Source organism: Micromesistius poutassou, assembly GCF_964030765.1.
Source record: "Micromesistius poutassou genome assembly, chromosome: 2".
Lineage (NCBI taxonomy): Eukaryota > Metazoa > Chordata > Actinopteri > Gadiformes > Gadidae > Micromesistius > Micromesistius poutassou.
In genome coordinates, this window is record NC_140272.1 from 15,086,714 (window position 1) to 15,105,920 (window position 19,207).

The 19,207-nt window shown below is 43.7% G+C and overlaps 1 protein-coding gene across 4 annotated transcripts in view; it reads right to left on the minus strand.

The window, feature by feature from the left end:
• tox2 (TOX high mobility group box family member 2) overlaps positions 1-19,207 on the minus strand; it is a 104,796-nt gene that overhangs the window by 1,597 nt on the left and 83,992 nt on the right. For 3 of the 4 annotated variants that reach the window (XM_084463727.1, XM_084463728.1, XM_084463726.1), the window contains 5 exons: positions 11,259-11,558; positions 9,800-10,030; positions 3,835-3,915; positions 615-1,025; positions 193-341 (listed from right to left, as the gene is read on the minus strand). In XM_084463727.1, the coding sequence (XP_084319853.1) occupies positions 193-341; positions 615-1,025; positions 3,835-3,915; positions 9,800-10,030; positions 11,259-11,558 (1,172 nt within the window). The remainder of the gene's footprint in view (positions 1-192; positions 342-614; positions 1,026-3,834; positions 3,916-9,799; positions 10,031-11,258; positions 11,559-19,207) is intronic. The other variant, XM_084463729.1, reaches the window with a different exon arrangement.

Below are 19,207 nucleotides of genomic sequence, written 5' to 3' on the forward strand. Positions count from 1 at the left end.
TGGGCAGGGATACAGACCACGCCCCTACAATCTGGAGTTTATTAGCTGACGTATGAGATGAGGAACCTACTTTTTCACATTAATTGGCCACGATATTTGACACCAATACTGTAAATGACTACGGATTTCTCTTGTTACTTGAAATTATAGTATAGACCATAGTCCAAAAATCAAGTCTAATCAAGTGCTAACCTGCAGTGGCTGCCACACTCCCGATTGCAGTATTCACCGTCCCAGTCATGGGTCTGAGGACCCCCAGGGCCGGGGCCTGGAGCTGGGGCCCCTGGAGACTGAGGTCCCCCAACACTCTTCTGGTACTCCGACTGGAGGTGGGAGAAACTCTGGAGGGAGAGACAGAGAGACAGAGGGACAGAGGGACAGCGAGAGAGAGAGAGAGAGAGAGAGAGAGAGAGAGAGAGAGAGAGAGAGAGAGAGAGAGAGAGAGAGAAGAGAGAGAGAGAAAGAAAGAGAAAGAGAGTAAGAAGGAAAAATAGAGAGAAAATAAATGGATAGCAGAGAGCGTCAATGAGGTCAATTTCCCATCGATGCAGACTGAATCCAAAAATTGTCCCAGTGTCCCAAAAGGTTTCCCTGAACGACTGCGTGACACGAACCTGCTGCCCGGGGGGTGGAGAGTGAATGGAGGGCTGCAGCCCCATCTGGTGGGAGATGATTGGCTGGGACTGGACCTGCTGCATGCGGATAGGCTGGTTGAGCAGAGAGCTCTGGTGTAGGGAGAGCTGCTGGTGGGGGTGCAGCGGGGGGCTGATCTGGAAGGAGGAAGGGGGAGAGGCACTAATGCTGGGCAGCATCTGTGATTGGCTGAGGGTCCGCGACAGGGCGTGGCGGGGGACGTGGCCCGGGTAGCTCTGCAGGTCGGCCAGGGGGAAGCCCCCGGGCCCCAGGTAGGGGGAGGAGGGCTGGGGGGGGTGTGGCACGTTGTAGAGGGGGGCGTTGGCGGGCAGCATGTGGGGCGACGGCTGGCCCGTCTGGTTGCTCTTGGCGTCCACCGGGTCGTTGTACGTCTGGAGGTCGAGGGGACAGAGATGCGTTTTTTAAGGGACGTTTAGGCACGACGTGTCGGCCCGTTGTCGGTCAGGTCTTTCCTGTTTTCCACACACGTCACATGACTTTATGGACTTTGATGGCGCCATTTTAATGAAGGAGCATGCTCCATCATACACATTGCATATAAATAATGGGTGGTATAATTAGAACTAATTCAGCTCGTGCAGGTGTGCCCGTCCTAAGCACCCCCCCCCCCCCCCACACACACACACACACACACACACACACACAGACATAAACACACGCACACACATAAACATACAAAGACACACACACAAACATATGCGATCACTCAAACCTTCGTGACCTACACCCACACACACACACCTTGTCCTTTTCATCCCAACTCTCTCTCTCTCTCTCTCTCTCTCTCTCTCTCTCTCTCCAGTTAGCTTATGTTTATCACATGTTTCCAATAAGTCCTTCACATTAACTGTCAAGCTCTGCTGGCAGAGTACATTACATGACCGCCATACAGTAATGTCCCCCACAGCTATCCCCCTCTCTCTCTCTCTCTCTCTCTCTCTCTCTCTCGCTCTCTGTCCCTCTTCCCCTCTCTGTCTCTCTATCTATCTCTCATCCTCTCTCTCTCTCCCTCTGTCTCTCTCTGGTGGGAGAGAGACTAAACTGATCAATTGTGAAGAATTGCAGAGCAGGCGAGTGAAGTTTGCGGGTGGTGGTGGTAGGAGAGTTGGTGGGGGGGGAGGTGGAGGAGGCGTAGGTTGTAGGGGCAGAGGGAGGGGGGCTACATTTGCAGGGGCCAGAGGAAAATTTATGATTGAAGCAGGGAGGGACCTATTGGTGTGTGTGTGTGGTGGGGGGTCTTGGTAATTGTTGCACACCTATATGGTTTCATGGTTTCAAGTCAATGTGTGGATGATGGCAATGCGTAGCATACATTTCACCGGATCGTTCTGTGTTACACATGCTAATCAGCACAAAGGCAGAATGGTATCTTATTTACATTGACGGTCGTCGTAATGTTTTTTTTTTCCTTTTCCTTCATTGGATCTTTTTTTTTTTTTGAAGCTAATGAGAAAAAAAACGAGCAACAAAGGGCTTTTCTGCTTCCTCCTAAACACACCAAGCGTGTCGTGAAACAAAAAGGCAACAGGTGCAAACCAAAGCAGCGATTCCTCCAAATGAGGCGCCAATTACCCCCATTCACTCTGAAAGACCCCCCTCTTGGGCGAGTTAAAGGAAATTGGAGTCACAAGATTGAGCGAATAGCTCCGAGATGAGTTGCCATTGAAAGTGCGAGTGAGAGTGTGATATTTGCTAGTTTTAATTCTGTGAGACACTTTTTTCCCCCCCTTGTTGAATGGCTTCCAATCTAGGGACATACAGTTACAATCAACCCTTGGCGTAAGAGTCCTGACATGAATGTCTAATTGCACACAAGACAAGTGATGAGAATAATCGTTATTTGAAAGTGCGCCGCGGCGAAGGGGCTGATAAATTAAGCATTCATGGCTAATCAAGGTGCTTGTTTTCAGCCGTGTGAGTATGACAGGAAGTGTGATGTAATGGGTCGGGGAGGAAGGGGGAGGAGCTTGCCATATGCTAATGCAATTTAGGGGGGGGGGGGGGGGGGGGGGTGATGTGACCGACAGCGGTATGGAAGTAGACGCATGGAAGCTCCGAAGCTGATGGAATAATGAGGGAAAAGGAGAAGAACTAACATGTGTAGACGTCCGCGCGTGTGAGTGTGTGTGTGTGTGTGTGTGTGTGTGTGTGTGTCTGCACCCGTGATTTTTGTTTAAAAGAAGTACGGAAAAGAAGTGTGTTCAGAGCTCAACTTGGGTAACCTGGAGCTAAAGGGGGGAACGGTGGACGCGGGGCACGCCAGCCTCAGTCTACACATCAGCAGCCCACTGAGGGAGGCCCGCCACACTGCAAGGACAAACGGCTGCTAATGTCCAGCACACACGTAAAGCGGCGCATAGTGCATGAGCAGGCTGATCCGTGCACATACGCACACACACTCACACACACATACGTATGCACACACATACACACACACTCACACACAGATACACATACGTATGCACACACACACACACACACACACACACACACACACACACACAGATACACATACGTATGCACACACACACACACACACACACACACACACACACACACACAGATACACATACGTATGCACACACAACCATAAACATATGTGGTAACCCCTTTTCATTTCACTCCAGGCATCAAACGGGATGTGTTTAGGGGCTGATTTTCACAGTTCTCCTCTGAGCACGCACACACACGCACACACACACGCACACACACGCACACACACACACATATATAAACACACACAAAACACACACACACACACACACACACACACACACACACACACATATATAAACACACACAAAACACACACACACACACACACACACACACATATAAACACACACAAAACACACACACACGCACACACACACACACACACACACACACACACACACATGCACACACACACACACACACACACACACACATATAAACACACACAAAACACACACACACACACACACACACACACACACACATATATAAACACACACAAAACACACACACACACACATATATATAAACACACACAGGCAAACACAAATATATTGCCCCCTCTCCAATGCACAAGCGCCCCTTTCCCAGGTCTATAATAGCGAGAGAAAGTCTCCATCTAATTCATCATCCCTGATATCGCCGCTGACCCATGTATATCAAAGACATGACCCCCGCGGTTACCTTGGAAACCAGACTGGCTCTGTAGGCGGCCAGGGCTTTCAGGTACTCCTTTTTAGCAGCCTCTGTTTTCCTCTTGTAGCCCTGCAGGAGCAAACATCAACAACAACAATAATGCTTTATTACAAGGTTATGTCAGAAGCTGAAGTGACCCCCACAGGCCTCACACACACACACACACACACACACACACACACACACACACACACACCATGCGTGAGACTGTCGGATACACACAGTTCCTTTGATATTTGTTCTATTGTATGCGTTGATTTAAGCACAGTTTGGACTCTGTTTCGTAAATGAGCCCTGCTGTCATACATACATACACCCATACACCACAACCCATTCATATATAGGAAGAAAAATAAAAAGTGTAACATGTGTAAGTGTGTGTGTGTTTGTGTGTTTGCATAGTGTGTGTTAAGTAGCCCAGCGTACAAAAGAACATGATTACCCACCATGAGAATGAATTTGATTTAAACGCAAACCTAAATAGAAAGAGTAGCACTGTTTTTCATGTTGAATATTTACTTTCCGTTGGCTTTCCTACATTCATTATGCTGATTAAAGCTGTTCGGCCACCCAAGCAGTCAGATAACAAATAAAAAAATCCTGCATCCAAAAAAAGCTTTAGCCAAGCGTCAAGCAAAAGCCTCCCCAATGAAATGCTTATGACGTGTGGACGGGGACAGCAGCCTTGTGTCATCTGTGTCACTCATGCACTCCTTCTGCTGTCCTTATGCCATTTCTGATTCAGGAAAAACACACCTCTCTGAATGAAAGCTTCAATCTTAAATCGATAAGGAGGACACAGTTTATATCCTCTTTTGAACACTTGAGTACTTAAAAGAGTGTGTGTGTGTGTGTGTGTCTGTGTGAATCTCTAAATGTGTACTTGTGTCTTTGTGTGTGTGTCTAAGTGTGTGAAAGCCATGGGCAATTACCCATCTTCTATATAAGAGACTGTTTGCGGCTTTGTGGGTCATTTTCTTTCAAAGAGTTGGTGTAGAATATCCATTAAACATTCATGTGCTATTGCACACGGACCGGTAGGCGCTAAGCGGTTACACAAATACAGAGTAAACACATGTGTATGTAAAGCGGACATACAGGCATGCATGGAAACACAAGAACATACAGGCCTGACTGGACACACACACACACACACACACACACACACACATGCACGTAGGCACACGCACAATCATGCACAATACAAAAATATATTTAGAAACACATAGAAATTAATACACACACATACACACACACATAAAGACAGATTGAAAGAGGTACAAAAACAATAAGCAATGCAGATCGATTTTTTAAGAATCAACACAGACAGATGATTTGACGATGATCCCCCCCTTAACCATTTGCTTTAGACGCTCTATTATTTCCCCTCACAACAAGCCTGTTATCATGAAATAATGAATGGATACCATTAAGAAGCCAAAATATAATTTGCCAAGATAATAAACTAAAAAGTGCCCCCCCTACATTTTTCACAATAATGATCTACGTTGTGTAAATGAATGGCTGACTAAAAAAAGAGATCAAGTTGTCACCTTACCCCCCCTTTACTCCTTAAATACTGAGAGAGACGCGTGTGGCTCGCCCCTATACCCAAAGCACTCCCAACAGCATTTGTACCAATTAATTTAAAACAGCTAATGATTCGCACGGCTGTGGCAATGGATACTTTTAAATAAATTACCCTTCCTAAGGACGCCTAATTATTCCAAAGTGAGTGGAGATTCATTAGCAATTGAAGCCGTCAGAGGCTCCAGGTCGCGATGAATTAAAAATAACAAAGCTGCGGAGGGCGACGTGGGGAGGGTGAGGCCGGGAGGGTGAGGGGTGGAGAGGGGTGGAGAGGGGAGGGCGAGCACATATGCCTCCCGTCGCAAATCCTGACACAGAGAGGTTGTCCCGCCTGAATTAGCCCCTAATTGTACCTTAATGAAATGTTCTTGTTTGATAAGCAGTTAATCACAGGAGACAATAACCAACCCCCCCCAGACCCCCGCTCTGACACGCCGAAGGAAGCGATTACCCCCTCCCCCCCCCAACGAGAGGGGCTGGACAGCCAGCCAGCCAGCCAGAGGGCGGGCGAGGGGGGCGGGGGGGCGGTGGAGAAAGGAGAGAGGGATAAAACGGAGGGAGGGGGAGCCGGTGTGGTGCCTGAAAATAACTTTGAGAATGCAGACAAGTTGGCTGGAGAGGAGAGGATGAGAATAACCAAAAGGGATGGAGAGGAGAGAAGCAAGAACACAAGAGAAGAACTAGACTAGACTAGATAGAACCACAGTAGAACGAATACACATAGACTAGACTAGATAGAACCAGAGTAGACCGACTACACATAGACTAGACTAGATATAACTACAAGACTAGAGGAGACCATACTAGACTACATTAAACTAGACTACACTTGACAAGACTAGACAAGACAATATGAGACATAGACTACACTACACAAAAACTAGACTAGACTAAACCAAACCTGACTCGATTAGATTAGACTATACTCTACTAGACAACACTACGCTGGACTGGGTTAGACTAGAATGACTCGAAGACTAAAGTAGACAACAATGGACTAGACTAGACTACACTCGACGTAGATCAGACAAGACTACCCTCGACGTAGACCAGACTAGACTACCCTCGACATAGCCTAGACTAGACTACCCTCGACGTAGACTAGACCAGACTACCCTTGATGTAGACTAGACTACCCTTGACGTAGACCAGACTAGACTACCCTTGACGTAGACCAGACTAGACTACCCTTGACGTAGACCAGACTAGACTACCCTCAACATAGCCTAGACTAGACTACCATCGACGTACGCTGGACTAGACTAGACAAGATTGCGGGATGTATCAAGAGGAAATCTAAATATTAAGAGTGAGAGTAGCATGAACAAACAAAGAAGGAGACAGAGGCAGATAAACTGACCAAGATGCAGATGGACACTGAAAATGTTAGCATGGACAGCTGTTTCAGAGTGAACACCGCTAGTTGTTTAAACAAAGTGACATGTGTTTTTCTGTTCCATCTCTGACCTTTAAGTGACAAACAACATAGCAGACGCTATTAAAATAGAGTCTGTTCAGTTCCTATTCCTTTTTTTTATTTGCACCATTGTGCACCTCTCTCTCCCTCTCTCTCTCTTTGCAATAAAACCTGAGAATTGATCCTGATCTTATGCAACAAAGGGAGAATAAATAAACAAGAAAGAAAGATGTTGCTTTTTAATTTCTGGGGCAGTCTTAACTCTTTGTCACCTTGAGGAATAACACAAACCAACCAACGCATTGATCTTGCACCACAAAGAAGAACGCCTTTGGGAATTGAAAAGCTGAATACAGTATGGTCTCCAAAACATCTTAATAAAGGAATAAAATCATAACATAAACAATAATAATACAAATAAAAAGTCTTTGTTCTTTTCAAACTCAAGGACAGTGCCGGAATATAAACTAGCACACAACCAACGAGAACTGGAACTTACAAAAGCAACTGCAAAAAAAAAAGAAGGAAAGAAAATAACAAAAGATCTCAAATCACAACATACAATCTTGTGATTGTTCCAGCGATAAAGAATAGAGTCATAGAACAGGCGCAGCGCAGCCTTCAGCCTTTTCATGTGGATTCTGCTTGACAGCAGAGCTTCACATGCACTACAGGTAATTGGAAGCAGGAGCCACGTTCTAGTTAAAACAAACCAACCTGTAAGAGGAAGATTGTGTTTACATTCTAGGGCTCCCGCATGGCTCCACAAGGTCTGACTTTGACATTACGGAGCACACCTCATCAGTCCTGTAGAATCCATGTGACAGCCAATGTTAAAAGCAACAGTATTCATCTCCAGCTCCGGAACCGGGAAATGGGGTTGGGGGGTATGTCTACGCGCTGAAAATGTTTAAAGAAGAACTCTAATTTCCAACAGAGGGAGTGTATAGGTTATATTTTGCAATCTCACAGATTGAAATATGTGCAATGATTTGCTAGGAATGCACCAGGCCAAATTCAAACTCTAATGGTAACAAAGAGATGTATGTTTTGGTTGAGATAAATAGGAGATATAAAAAATGTATGTAGGGCTATGTATAAAAATGTGTACTTCAATTGCCAGGTGTAGCCAATAAAGTGTCATTAACTGATCTCTGGCCACCAGATGGCAGAAAAGAGCCACTGTCATAGCCTTGTCCAGGCAATCTACATTAACTTGTTTCTACAGTGCAAAGGGTGTGAATAAAATAGAAAAAACTAAACTGGTTTAAAAACCAATAGGGGCCATGGGAATTGGAACAAAATAGTTAAACAAATCCAATAACAGACTGGCAGTTGGACAGACTGGCCAAATGACACCTCATTCCGAATTTGGGATTTGTGAATGCAAAAATCCTACTTAAATAGCAATCAAGTTTCTTAGTGTGTATATACAAACCCCTCGTGTTATTGAAACAAGCCGGTAAAGAAAGCTTTGCTACATTTAATTCCATACAAATATCATTATGTCAGGATAATTATGTGTCTTTGAGGTGAAGTCATTTAATTGAGCACGAGTTCATAGAAACTACGTGAAAAGAAATGCTGTGCGGTAACATATTAGACGGAAGATGGGTGGAATGGCCCTTTTGTAAGCCAGTCTCTGTGTACAGGTAATAGTACGAAGGACAATGTACATGGTGAAAGAGCGAGCGATAGAGAGGGGAAGAGAGAGAGAGACAAACACACACACACACACACACACACACACGCAAACAGACAGACAGACAGCAATCCGAAAGGAACGTAAACATAAATAAAGAAATAGCAGATTAAAATAGAGCAACAGACACAGAGTGATAGAGTTCGAGAAAGAGAGAAATAATTACATCCAGGACAAAAGTCCTGCGCGGTGGCGGCGGCTACACCGTTACAAAGTGCTAGCCAGAAACCCAGTGAACAAGGGGTTAAGAAGAAGCACAAACAATAACATTTCAGTAGCAGATGTCCTTGAGGCGAAACCAAGGACAAGGCAATTGCTAATCTTGTATTCCCGGCATGATCAAATCACCAGGCAACAGATATAAATAAAAGGACAGGAAATGAGGAATTCACATTCAAGGGTGTCAGCGGCGAAATGAAGATTCATGGTGAAGAGCCCCGGCGAAGGTGGCAAAAATTAACTGCAAATAAAAGGGACAGACGGCCTCCAAAGTCCAGCGTATATAAAGTAGGGGAGAGAGAGAGAGGGGGAGAGGGAGAGGGAGAAAAACACACACTGGTGCAAGAGAGGGTCTAGGCGACGGTGGTTGGGGCTAAGGAGAATGGGCTGTACTTTGTCATGGAGACAGGTACTTTTATTTGACAACCGGTCTACGTGTGTGTGTGTGTGTGTGTGTGTGTGTGGGGGGGGGGTTGTGTGTGTGTGTGCTTGTGTGTGTCTGCGTGTGCACAGACACTCTGCGTATTCTAAATATATGAGTCCGTCCGTGACCAGCATCATCAGACCCGACTCATTTTCCATTCATTTCACAACACCATTTGTTACCACACACACAAAAAAACAAAAACAACTATTTTGACTGGGTGTGCTGGTGTGGAATGGCGAAAATGTAGTTTAGGAGGAATGTACCATTGTGTATGTGCATTTTCATAGACCAACCTTGAAATTGTATTTCATTTTCTTCTTTGAATACATTTCTGCTTAAACTAGTTTACCTGTGTCTATGCTTTATATAATCGCTATTAAAATAAAAAATATCAAATGTATTCACCTAAAACAAATTATTTGCTGGTATGGCTTTCGTTAAAGATATGTATTCATGCGGCCATCTTGGCTCTTAACGCTATCTGGGTGAAGGCAACTAACGACGCATACGGTTCCCCTCACACGGACAGCGTTTGGAGCCAAGATGGCCGCCGGGTGACCATAGCCCAATGGCCCCCAGTTGGGTATCGCACGGCTACCTGCTTCTGCTCCTCTCCCAGTCCATCCCACATGGAGGCCACTATCTTGGACACGTCTCCGAAGGTGGCGTTGGGGTTCTGTCCCTTGATGGCGGCCTGCGTGTCCCTGAAGAACAGGGCGTAGGCCGACACGGGCTTGGTGGGTTCGTTGGGGTCCTTCTTCTTTTTCTTCTTCTGCGGTTTGGGCTTGGGCTTCATCATTTCTGAGGAGGGCCGCTTCTCGCCCGTGATCTGGTACAAGCACCGACACAAACACACGTACACACGCACACACACACGCACGCACGCACGCACGCACGCATGCACGCACACACACACACACACACACACACAGACAGAAAGAAAAAAAAGATTTATGATATGGCTGGAGAAAAAAAGCAGTTTAAGGTCTACATTATAGTTTCAAACAAGCCTCTGAAGTGCATGATTGGTCCTCTGAAGAATGCTTGTAACATTTGTCCAGGTGAACCATATAAACTTTATTTGAACCATGTGTTCAATACATGTGTAGTCGGCATTAACTATTGTAGCCGTGATGAATTGAAAGGGACATTAACACAGAGCCCACCGCTCCACACACAACTCCCGCTGGTCTTTTTTTTTAATCTTTGATTACACACTGATGAAAAACAGACTTTTTTGGCTGAATGTAAATGTTTTGATAGGTTATCAGCAAGTAAAAAAAACGAAAACGATATTCATGCCATTCAGGGAATGTTAAGAGGGCCATATGTGAATGTCTTTGATGTGACTGATGAAATGGCAAAATAACATTTTGAATGTATGTACATATGTTTTAAATCCTATGTAATTAAAATCACACATCGGATTAATCACTGCCAGAACGATGTTTCGGTGGATATTGTTGCATGGACACCTTAAGGCTTCCTGGGATCTTAAACTGCATATTGTATTGTACTCTATTCCTTACACTGCACATTTGTTGACTAACTGGATGGCCATTGAAACTATATTTATTCAACTGTAAAAATGTGTTTCTAAGCAAACCCTGTGTTTGCTTGATGTGACTGTAGTGACATATTGGACACACAAGGGAACATTTAAATAAGGTTGTTGTATAATCCCAAATTCAAAGTCACAGGGGATTTTATATGTGTAAATACTGGCATTGTACAACATGTCACTGACGAGGATATAGGTTCCACGTTAAATACACAACAGTGTTTTCCAGTCCTCCCAAAAAACACCCAATGACCCCAATGTCATTGGGGTCACACCCAATAAAATGCATATAGATCAACCCATGCTAACCCAAATCTAAAACATGGAAAATCACAAATGTCCTTCTCCACCAGAAAACACAGAATGTCTTAATCAATTGGATGACACTAACTAACAGCCACCAACAATAGCCTCTCTCTACCATGGGAATCAATGCTATCCATCCCCTTCCAGAAACCAAAGGAGAAAACATGCAAATTGCAACACACACAAGTACCTTCAAATGAGACTCATTCTCCTCCTCCTGATTGGAGCTGGAGGGGGAGGGTGTGGCCGATTTACTCCCGGGAGGAGAGGGGGAACCGTGGGGGAGGGTGCCGCGTCCGAGCTGGGGGTTCAGCTGGGACAGGGCGCTCATGGGGTTGGCCAGTATCCTATGGGAACTGTTTAGTAAAGGGTTGTGACGGGAAGGGTCGTAATGATGGCCATCTGGGTGGTGGTGGTGGTGTTGGTGGTGGAGGTGGTGGTGGTGTTGTTGTTGCTGGTGATGGTGGTGGTGCAAAGCCATCTCCTGCATCTGGGGTGAAAGAAAAATACCAGATTTACTAACTTAACCTCTTTCATAGGTTTCAAAGGAAGAAATTAATGACGCCAATTAGCCAAATGCATGTACATTTGGATGATCATGCTTTTACTCTATTATTTTTATTTCTGAGAAAGATTTACTTTGGATGACAAAATATTTGTATTTATTGGATTTAAGACATCTTCCGATATGTCACTATTTAATCAAGAATAGACAGAGGGAGACATGATATCAGATAACATTTAAAAGATGACGTAATTGTTATCATGCCTACAATCTCTCTGAACTTTGGAATACGCATAAGGGAAAACTGCTGTGGGGACCCTTAAAATTCCTCCTTACTTCACAGTCCACTCTTACTTGAATCGCACATGAAAAGCTTCCTTACAAGCAACGAATTATCCGAGAACCACAGCCACTCAAAACCTGTCCAATGTTTAACATAACCACTCTGATTCAAAACAGAACAAGAGACCACTGCATTACCCACACGTAGAACAACAATATTTCAGCAAGACGTGAGAGAGTGGTAAGAGTGAATAGAAAATGGGAGAAAGAAAGAAAGAAAGAACAAAAATAATCTATAATTCGGCAGCGCTGTTAATTAAGTTCAGAGCGTATCTTTTTCATCGGCTGGGCCCCACAACGGATGGAAACAAAACAGCCATTATGGCTGATGATAGAGCCACTAATCAAGAACACTTATGGAGGAAAACCCATCAGGCATCCAGAGACCTGATAACCTCACTCTCCAAGTTTACTTTCAGCAGCCTCCAAGATTCTCCACCAGAACTACTAGGGAGATCAAAAAGGCTTTTTCTTCTTCTACTACATGTAGAGACACAGAACACGGGCCGAAAGGATGCTTTTAATGCAAGCCTAAATGGAAATGTTTGGCAATTTACAGATCAGAAAGTGATGAACTAGCATTTATTAGGCCTCTTAAACATTCATGAGTTAAATAATACATTAGACATTAGCACAGTGCTAAAAAGATCAAATTGAAAGGGCCCCAGCATATGAGGTCTTGATAAACATGAGTTGAGGTTCAAAGATGAAGGCTTTGCCTCTCTAATCATAATTGGTCCCAGTAGGTTGCTGGAATAAAAAATGTGCTGCAAAGTAATGTTGTAAGAGGCTGTGGTCTGCTTTGAAAACACATAATATTCACAGGACATTAGATTCTGTGTTTGGCTCAGCAGCTGCTAACAAAAGACAGCAGTGAACAAAGACATTCCTTTTGCATTTGAAATAACCCTGCTCTAACCTCCAGAACTAGTACAACCTCCAGCTTCCAATCACAATTGAAAACACCATCACTCCTCAGCCTAAAAAATGGAAAAACAGCAAAGAAAATAAAGAAATGGAAACCCCAAAATACTGGGGGAAGAAAAATAAATAAAAATCCATAAATTTTCCCTCATTCTCCATGGAACTGCTCTTTAAGGGTCTTCACAAACCAGCATTGAAAAACCAATTAATCAAACATGAATGCAGGAACAGCAGATGTATTTCCATAGCAACCGGCTCACGGCAAAATTGTCCACCTTTAACGTGAGCTCCAGCATGTTTCATATAAACAACAATGGAGAGATTGAGAGAACAGTTCAGGAGGTGACAGTAGCACTCTCTCCCGATGGCCAGAAAACACATCGGCACCAACCCTCTCTCACTCTATAAAGAAATAGAGTCATAAGGGACAAATATTGGTTTCCTCTATAACACTAAGAAAGGACAATATGTTGTTATATATTATTTCAATACATATCTTTGGACATGAGGCAAAATTTGGAAACCTAATGCAAAAATAATGGTATTTGTTGATTAAATACAGCATACACAATTCGTTAGCTTTTATTTATATCCGTGCCCATATTGCATAACACTAATTAATTTGCTGCCCCCTTTTTTATTAGAGCAGAGTGTTCCTGCCTAACTAATGAAACACACAGGCGCAAACGCCTTTGTTACCAAACTACATTTCATTTGGAAAGTTACTGAGTGCATATGAGATATGCAAGAAAAGATGCAAATATTGTATGCGCTATAGACTCGACGAGGGGAGAGAACCAGACAGTTGACATTAAAGTAGACATCGCCCTACATAGCTATTAAAGTTTGCCACCATTCCCACAGAATATCGTAACTGTTTAAATATCATAATACTAACCACTCACACAGTGATATTTGCTGGCGAAAAGTCATCCAAATGTGCTTTTTAAATGCCTCTAAGTGCTTTTAGTTGGTTGTGTTCACCTGGGCAAGACAAAGAGTGTAAGAAGTTATCTAGCGGCGCCATCACATCTAAGCTAAATAGAACCACTGGCTGACAGCTATACAAATATTATGAAAGATTCTGACAAAGGTTGCTGGTTGCCATAGGTACTGTATGCTAATGCATCATAGCATCATCCAAATGGTGAGCCAATGGAGGGGGGAGGGGTGGTGTGTGTGCGTGTGTGTATGTGTGTGTGTGTGTGTGTGTTGAGACTAAGTAACAGGCTTTAGTTAGTCATTACAGGTCTTCTTGGTCTATAGCAGAGATGTAGTGTTTCATCTAAGTGTGCCTATTAGATTGGGACCATTTATGCATACATAAAGTATGTATATGCATATGTAAACTAGTAGTGAATATTGAAAGGCACTATCGTTTTGATACCAGTGAAAATTACGTAAAATATCCACGCAGTCATGGTTTAGCATGATCTTACCTGCCTCACAATATGCAGTATCAAATGTATCTTAACACATAGAAAACGATACAACACATTCAGGATTGCTGAATGTCTACCCTGATTCTAACCTGAATGAATCACACAATACCAACCATATTGCTTTTCTGTGGTTCTCATGCTATTAAAAAGGTGAGTGACAGGGTTCTTGTAATTTCAAAATTCGGGATTAAGTGACACAGAGGTCAAGAAATGAAAGATGAAAGGGGAATAGTGGACAGAATAAAGAGAGAGAGAGAGAGAGAGAGAGAGAGAGAGAGAGAGAGAGAGAGAGAGAGAGAGAGAGAGAGAGAGAGAGAGAGAGAGAAATTCTTGGAATACCAAAATCCATCTCTTCAGGGAGGTTAGCCCCACAGTCAGATTAGATGGCTGTTGGTGATGAGCAAGCCTCTGGTCGACCCAAATTGTGAAGCGGAGCCAGGAAACTTGGCCTGAACTTGCTCCTCTCTGCCACCATTACACCTGCCAACTTTGTATTCACATCTTGTACATCATAGTAAAATGGGAGTCAAATAACAAAAGGCTTTCCAATTATGTGTAGCACATTGCATGCGGGATGGAATATGAGAAAGCCATTGTTCCTCTTGCACCCTCCGTGACCTTACCTTTGAAACTGTTTTCATGGCCACTCCGATTGCCTGCACCGTTTGATTTAGCTAAGGGGATTTCACCAACACAGCACAGGGAGGAAGAGCGAAGAGGCTTAGGAGCCCGAGGGAGCCGCAGCACCAGAAGAAGCTAGCATAGCTCGCTAGCTATCGTTTCTGCCAATGACAACGTCTATCTTTTTATCTCTATCTTTTTTGCCAATACTTTTAACAAACGTTTGTTTTTTCTTTATTTAAATGATTATCAATGTTTGATTCAGATAACATTTAGAACACAGACAGCCTTTGCTAGGGAAGCAGGCAACAATTGGCCCTCTAAAATCAATAGTTGCATCTTTACAGCAGAATCTTTTGTCAGAAAACCACTAAATACTTGATCCTCATGAACTTTCCCTCTGAGTGACCATAAAATAATGATCATCATCGTTTGAAATGAAAAATGTCTTACAAAATAAGAAAGACACAACCTGAACTATATTCAGTCTCAAACCTGCATCAACATGATTTTCATCAGTAGCCCCCTCCTCTACTCCTTTTAATTAACATTAAAACCGTAGGTTCCAAACCTATTATCTTTACTTAAATGTAATAATTTCTACAATGTTTATTGTGACCAGTAAAATTATTATGGCATTGCGAGGGTCAACTTGTTACAAAAACAGACTAAGTGTAAGTGAGTAATGGTATTAAATTAAAAGAGTTGTTTTTACTACAGAACAAATAACCATAGAGGAGTAAATGTCCTGACAGCAGACAGAAGAGGGACTTACTTTACTGTTACACTATACTTCAGCTACAGAAGATAACAAACTATATTCAGAATATTATCCAAATATTTGAATACCAGTTATTTGGATAGATCTCTAGAAGCAATTAATGCAAAACATTTGATGGTTCTCTCGAGTGGGAAACTCCTAAAGCATTAATCAGCCTGAGGAAGTTACACAAACAGACAGGTCAGACAAAAGTGTGGGTGTGTGTGTGTTTAACACGCCAAACATCTTAACGCATTCCATTCACAACCTTTACAATCTGGAAATATGTCATTTGGAGTTGTGCTTTTGGTCCTCCATTGCCATGTTGTGCAACGATAGGTTATATCATTGCACAACATGGCAATTGACTTGTGACATCACAAATTATGCCCATTTAGTAAGGCGATAACCAAAACCTTGTTAGCAGGAGAATGTTGAGATGACACTGGAGAAAATACATTGTGCCGTTAAGGTCAACGTATTTAACTTTCAATCTATTGAAGAAAATAATACAGTTGAGCGCAGAGCGTGTCAAACAAACTGCATATCCAAAACAATGTGCTTATGCGTAAAATAATGTGTACATCTATTAACAATAATGAAGCGAACAACACAAACACAAATGCCAGAACATAACTGAAAACACCATTACGCAACTGTGTCGCCACAACACAAATGCAACAGCCGTAACACAAAACACAACCGAGTGGCCAGTGAGCCGAATGAACCGGACACACTATTAATATGAGATAGACTACTGGCCAGTTTGTTTCATTGTCCATATCCGGTGATGCTGACTTCCGTTACGTTGTGGCTTTGCATTTGCATTTTCCATCAATGGGGTTCTGTTTTTTTTTCCAATTTGCAAAGCATTTTGGATACACAATTCATTCGGCATGTGTCAGCCAGGGTCATTTTAAGCTTAAGATGACATATTGCTATGTGACCATGCATAGCATTGCCATCATGAAGTCATAATGAAAAACAAAGTTCAATACACCAAATGCACCTGAGTTAAGGAGGTGGACGCATGGACAATCACACATACTTCCCTCCACTCTGTTGAGAGTGAGGAGTGACTCGGCCTGCTCGTTTGAATGCATCCTGATCAATAACGGTGGGAGTTTTTTCCGGGGGCCCTTTCCCCCAGCCTCCTCCTCCGTCTCTTCCCCGGCCCGGGATCTGACGGGAGCCATCTTGTTTAGAGTGATGGCTCACTCACACAGGTCCGCCGCTGCTATTGTAAAATCACCCAGCGTTTAATTGAAACAAATGACTATAATAATAGAACATTATCCCTGCAGGCGCACAGCCGTGACAGCTTTAATTAGCGGTGCGTTTGGAGACTGATCCCTCCACAGCGCTGCGCGCTGCAGCAACACGGTGCTACACGGGCCCCTTCAGGTTGGGAGCCAAACGAGGCTGGGGCCTCGCGGGCCCTCCCAGCGACTAGTCGTTGCTCAGCCCTCAGGGCAAAGCGCCGCTAACAGCTCTCTTCCTCAAAGCAAGCTGTCTCGCCCCTGGTTCCCTTCCTCACTGTAATGTATTCTCATCTTCTCTCTCTCTCTCTCTCTCTCTCTCTCTCTCTCTCTCTCTCTCTCTCTCGCTCTCTCTCTCTCTCTCTCTCTCTCTCTGCCTGGCTCTCTCTCTCGCTCTTTATTCCTTTTCCCGTCTCTTTGGCTTGTCGTACATATACCCGGGAGGGTCATTTGCAGATGCTGAAGAGTACTAATGAGAGGGAGTGCATTCAAGAATTCATGTGCGCACATTCAAGAAAAAGCCAAGAAACACTGCTTCTTTTTTGCTCGCGTCACCAGAGGGATTCTACATCGCGGAGGGAAATATTGCAAGCATGAGATGCTCGTATGTAAAGAGTAACTTAATATGTGTTAAAACAATTGTGTTTTAGACATTTATCTGTGAAACAGGGTCAATTTACTAACAAACCATTGGTAAGGAATTTGGTTGAGTTGTTGAATCCAAATTTGAAAATGGTGAACAAACAAATTATCGTGTGCTATTCTGGCAAAGAGGCATTTCGAGGCTTAGTTATTTTTTTGAACAACAAAAATATTTAACACCAACACTTTTAGGTCAAGTATGCTTGCTCAATCCAAATACACACTGGCATAAAATGGGTAACAGCTAGAGGATAGCTGCCCTCACATCCAATACATACGGAACCTCTGATCAATTCATTAATAATTGAGCTGAAAAAAGGCGCCCATTCCTCTAGAAAACAAGCCAGCGTAAGTGGTAATTACAGTCAGCGTTTGAGCGCTTTGTTCCTGTATATGTTAACCACTGTAGTAACAATTAACTTTCGCACCAATTGCCCATTTCACTTTCTCTTACACGAAAACATCTAAAATCTGATATTTACCTATGTATCATATATTAGAATATCTATTACCTAATATATTCATGATAAACAAAAATAGATTTCCTCCTTTTTCAGGAGACAGAAGGTCAATTGAAATTGAGTATTGACTTTACGACTTCTGGTTGGAGATGCGGATCTGCCGCAGTGACCGCAACACGGTTGATTTGCAGGTAGAAATGTTATGATAGCCCCCCTCTTTTCAGCACCCTCCACCCATGTCCCTCATTACAGCATGAAGTCAGAGCCTCCTTCCTCCTTCCTCTTTACTCTCTCTATCTCCCTCGCCCTCTCTCTCTCCTATACATATGTTTTCTTCCACATTATGTATCTTTAGCTTCTCTCTCTCTCTCTCTCTCTCTCTCTCTCTCTCTCTCTGTCTCTTCCTCTTAACTTTATCTCAATGTTTCTCTACCTCTCCCGCCCCCAGCCTGGGAGCGTCTCAGAGCCCACCTTACAGAGCGTGGCGTCAGAGAATCACAGCCTTGTGTGGAATGACATGTCTGAATCTCACATGCACACACATGCACACACATGCACAGATGCACTAGCGCACAGAAAAACACGCACACACACACTGAACACACACACACACACACACACAGGCCCACACACACACACACACACACACTCCTGACGGTTGAAGGCACGTCTCTGCTGCCGCTAATGAGACCGCTGACTGCCGTGTCAAACACAGTGTAGACCCTCTCCGTGTGTGTGTGTGTGTGTGTGTGTGTGTGTGTGTATGAGAGAGAGGGGGGTGGGTGGGATGGGGTATGGATCAAAAATGAGCACAGATGCACAAATAATGAGTACAAAAAAAGAAAGAGCTCACAAACAAAAATATAGTCCCTTGTGCGTATGTATCTCCAAACATAGATACACACACACACACACACACACACATATACACACAATCTCACCCACACACATACAAACACCCATAGTTTGGGGTCATGCCAAGAATGATGGTATCCAGAAGGTGATTTGCATGTGCTTTAACTCTGCTCATGCAACAGAGCTAACACGTTTCTGACAGCAGCCTTCATCACCCTCATCCAACTGAGGACCTGAAGGAAAACACATGCTACGGGGAAGCGCCGGTAACATACAAATGATGCACTGCCGTGTGTGGGGATACATCAGCACTTAGTGGCATATAACA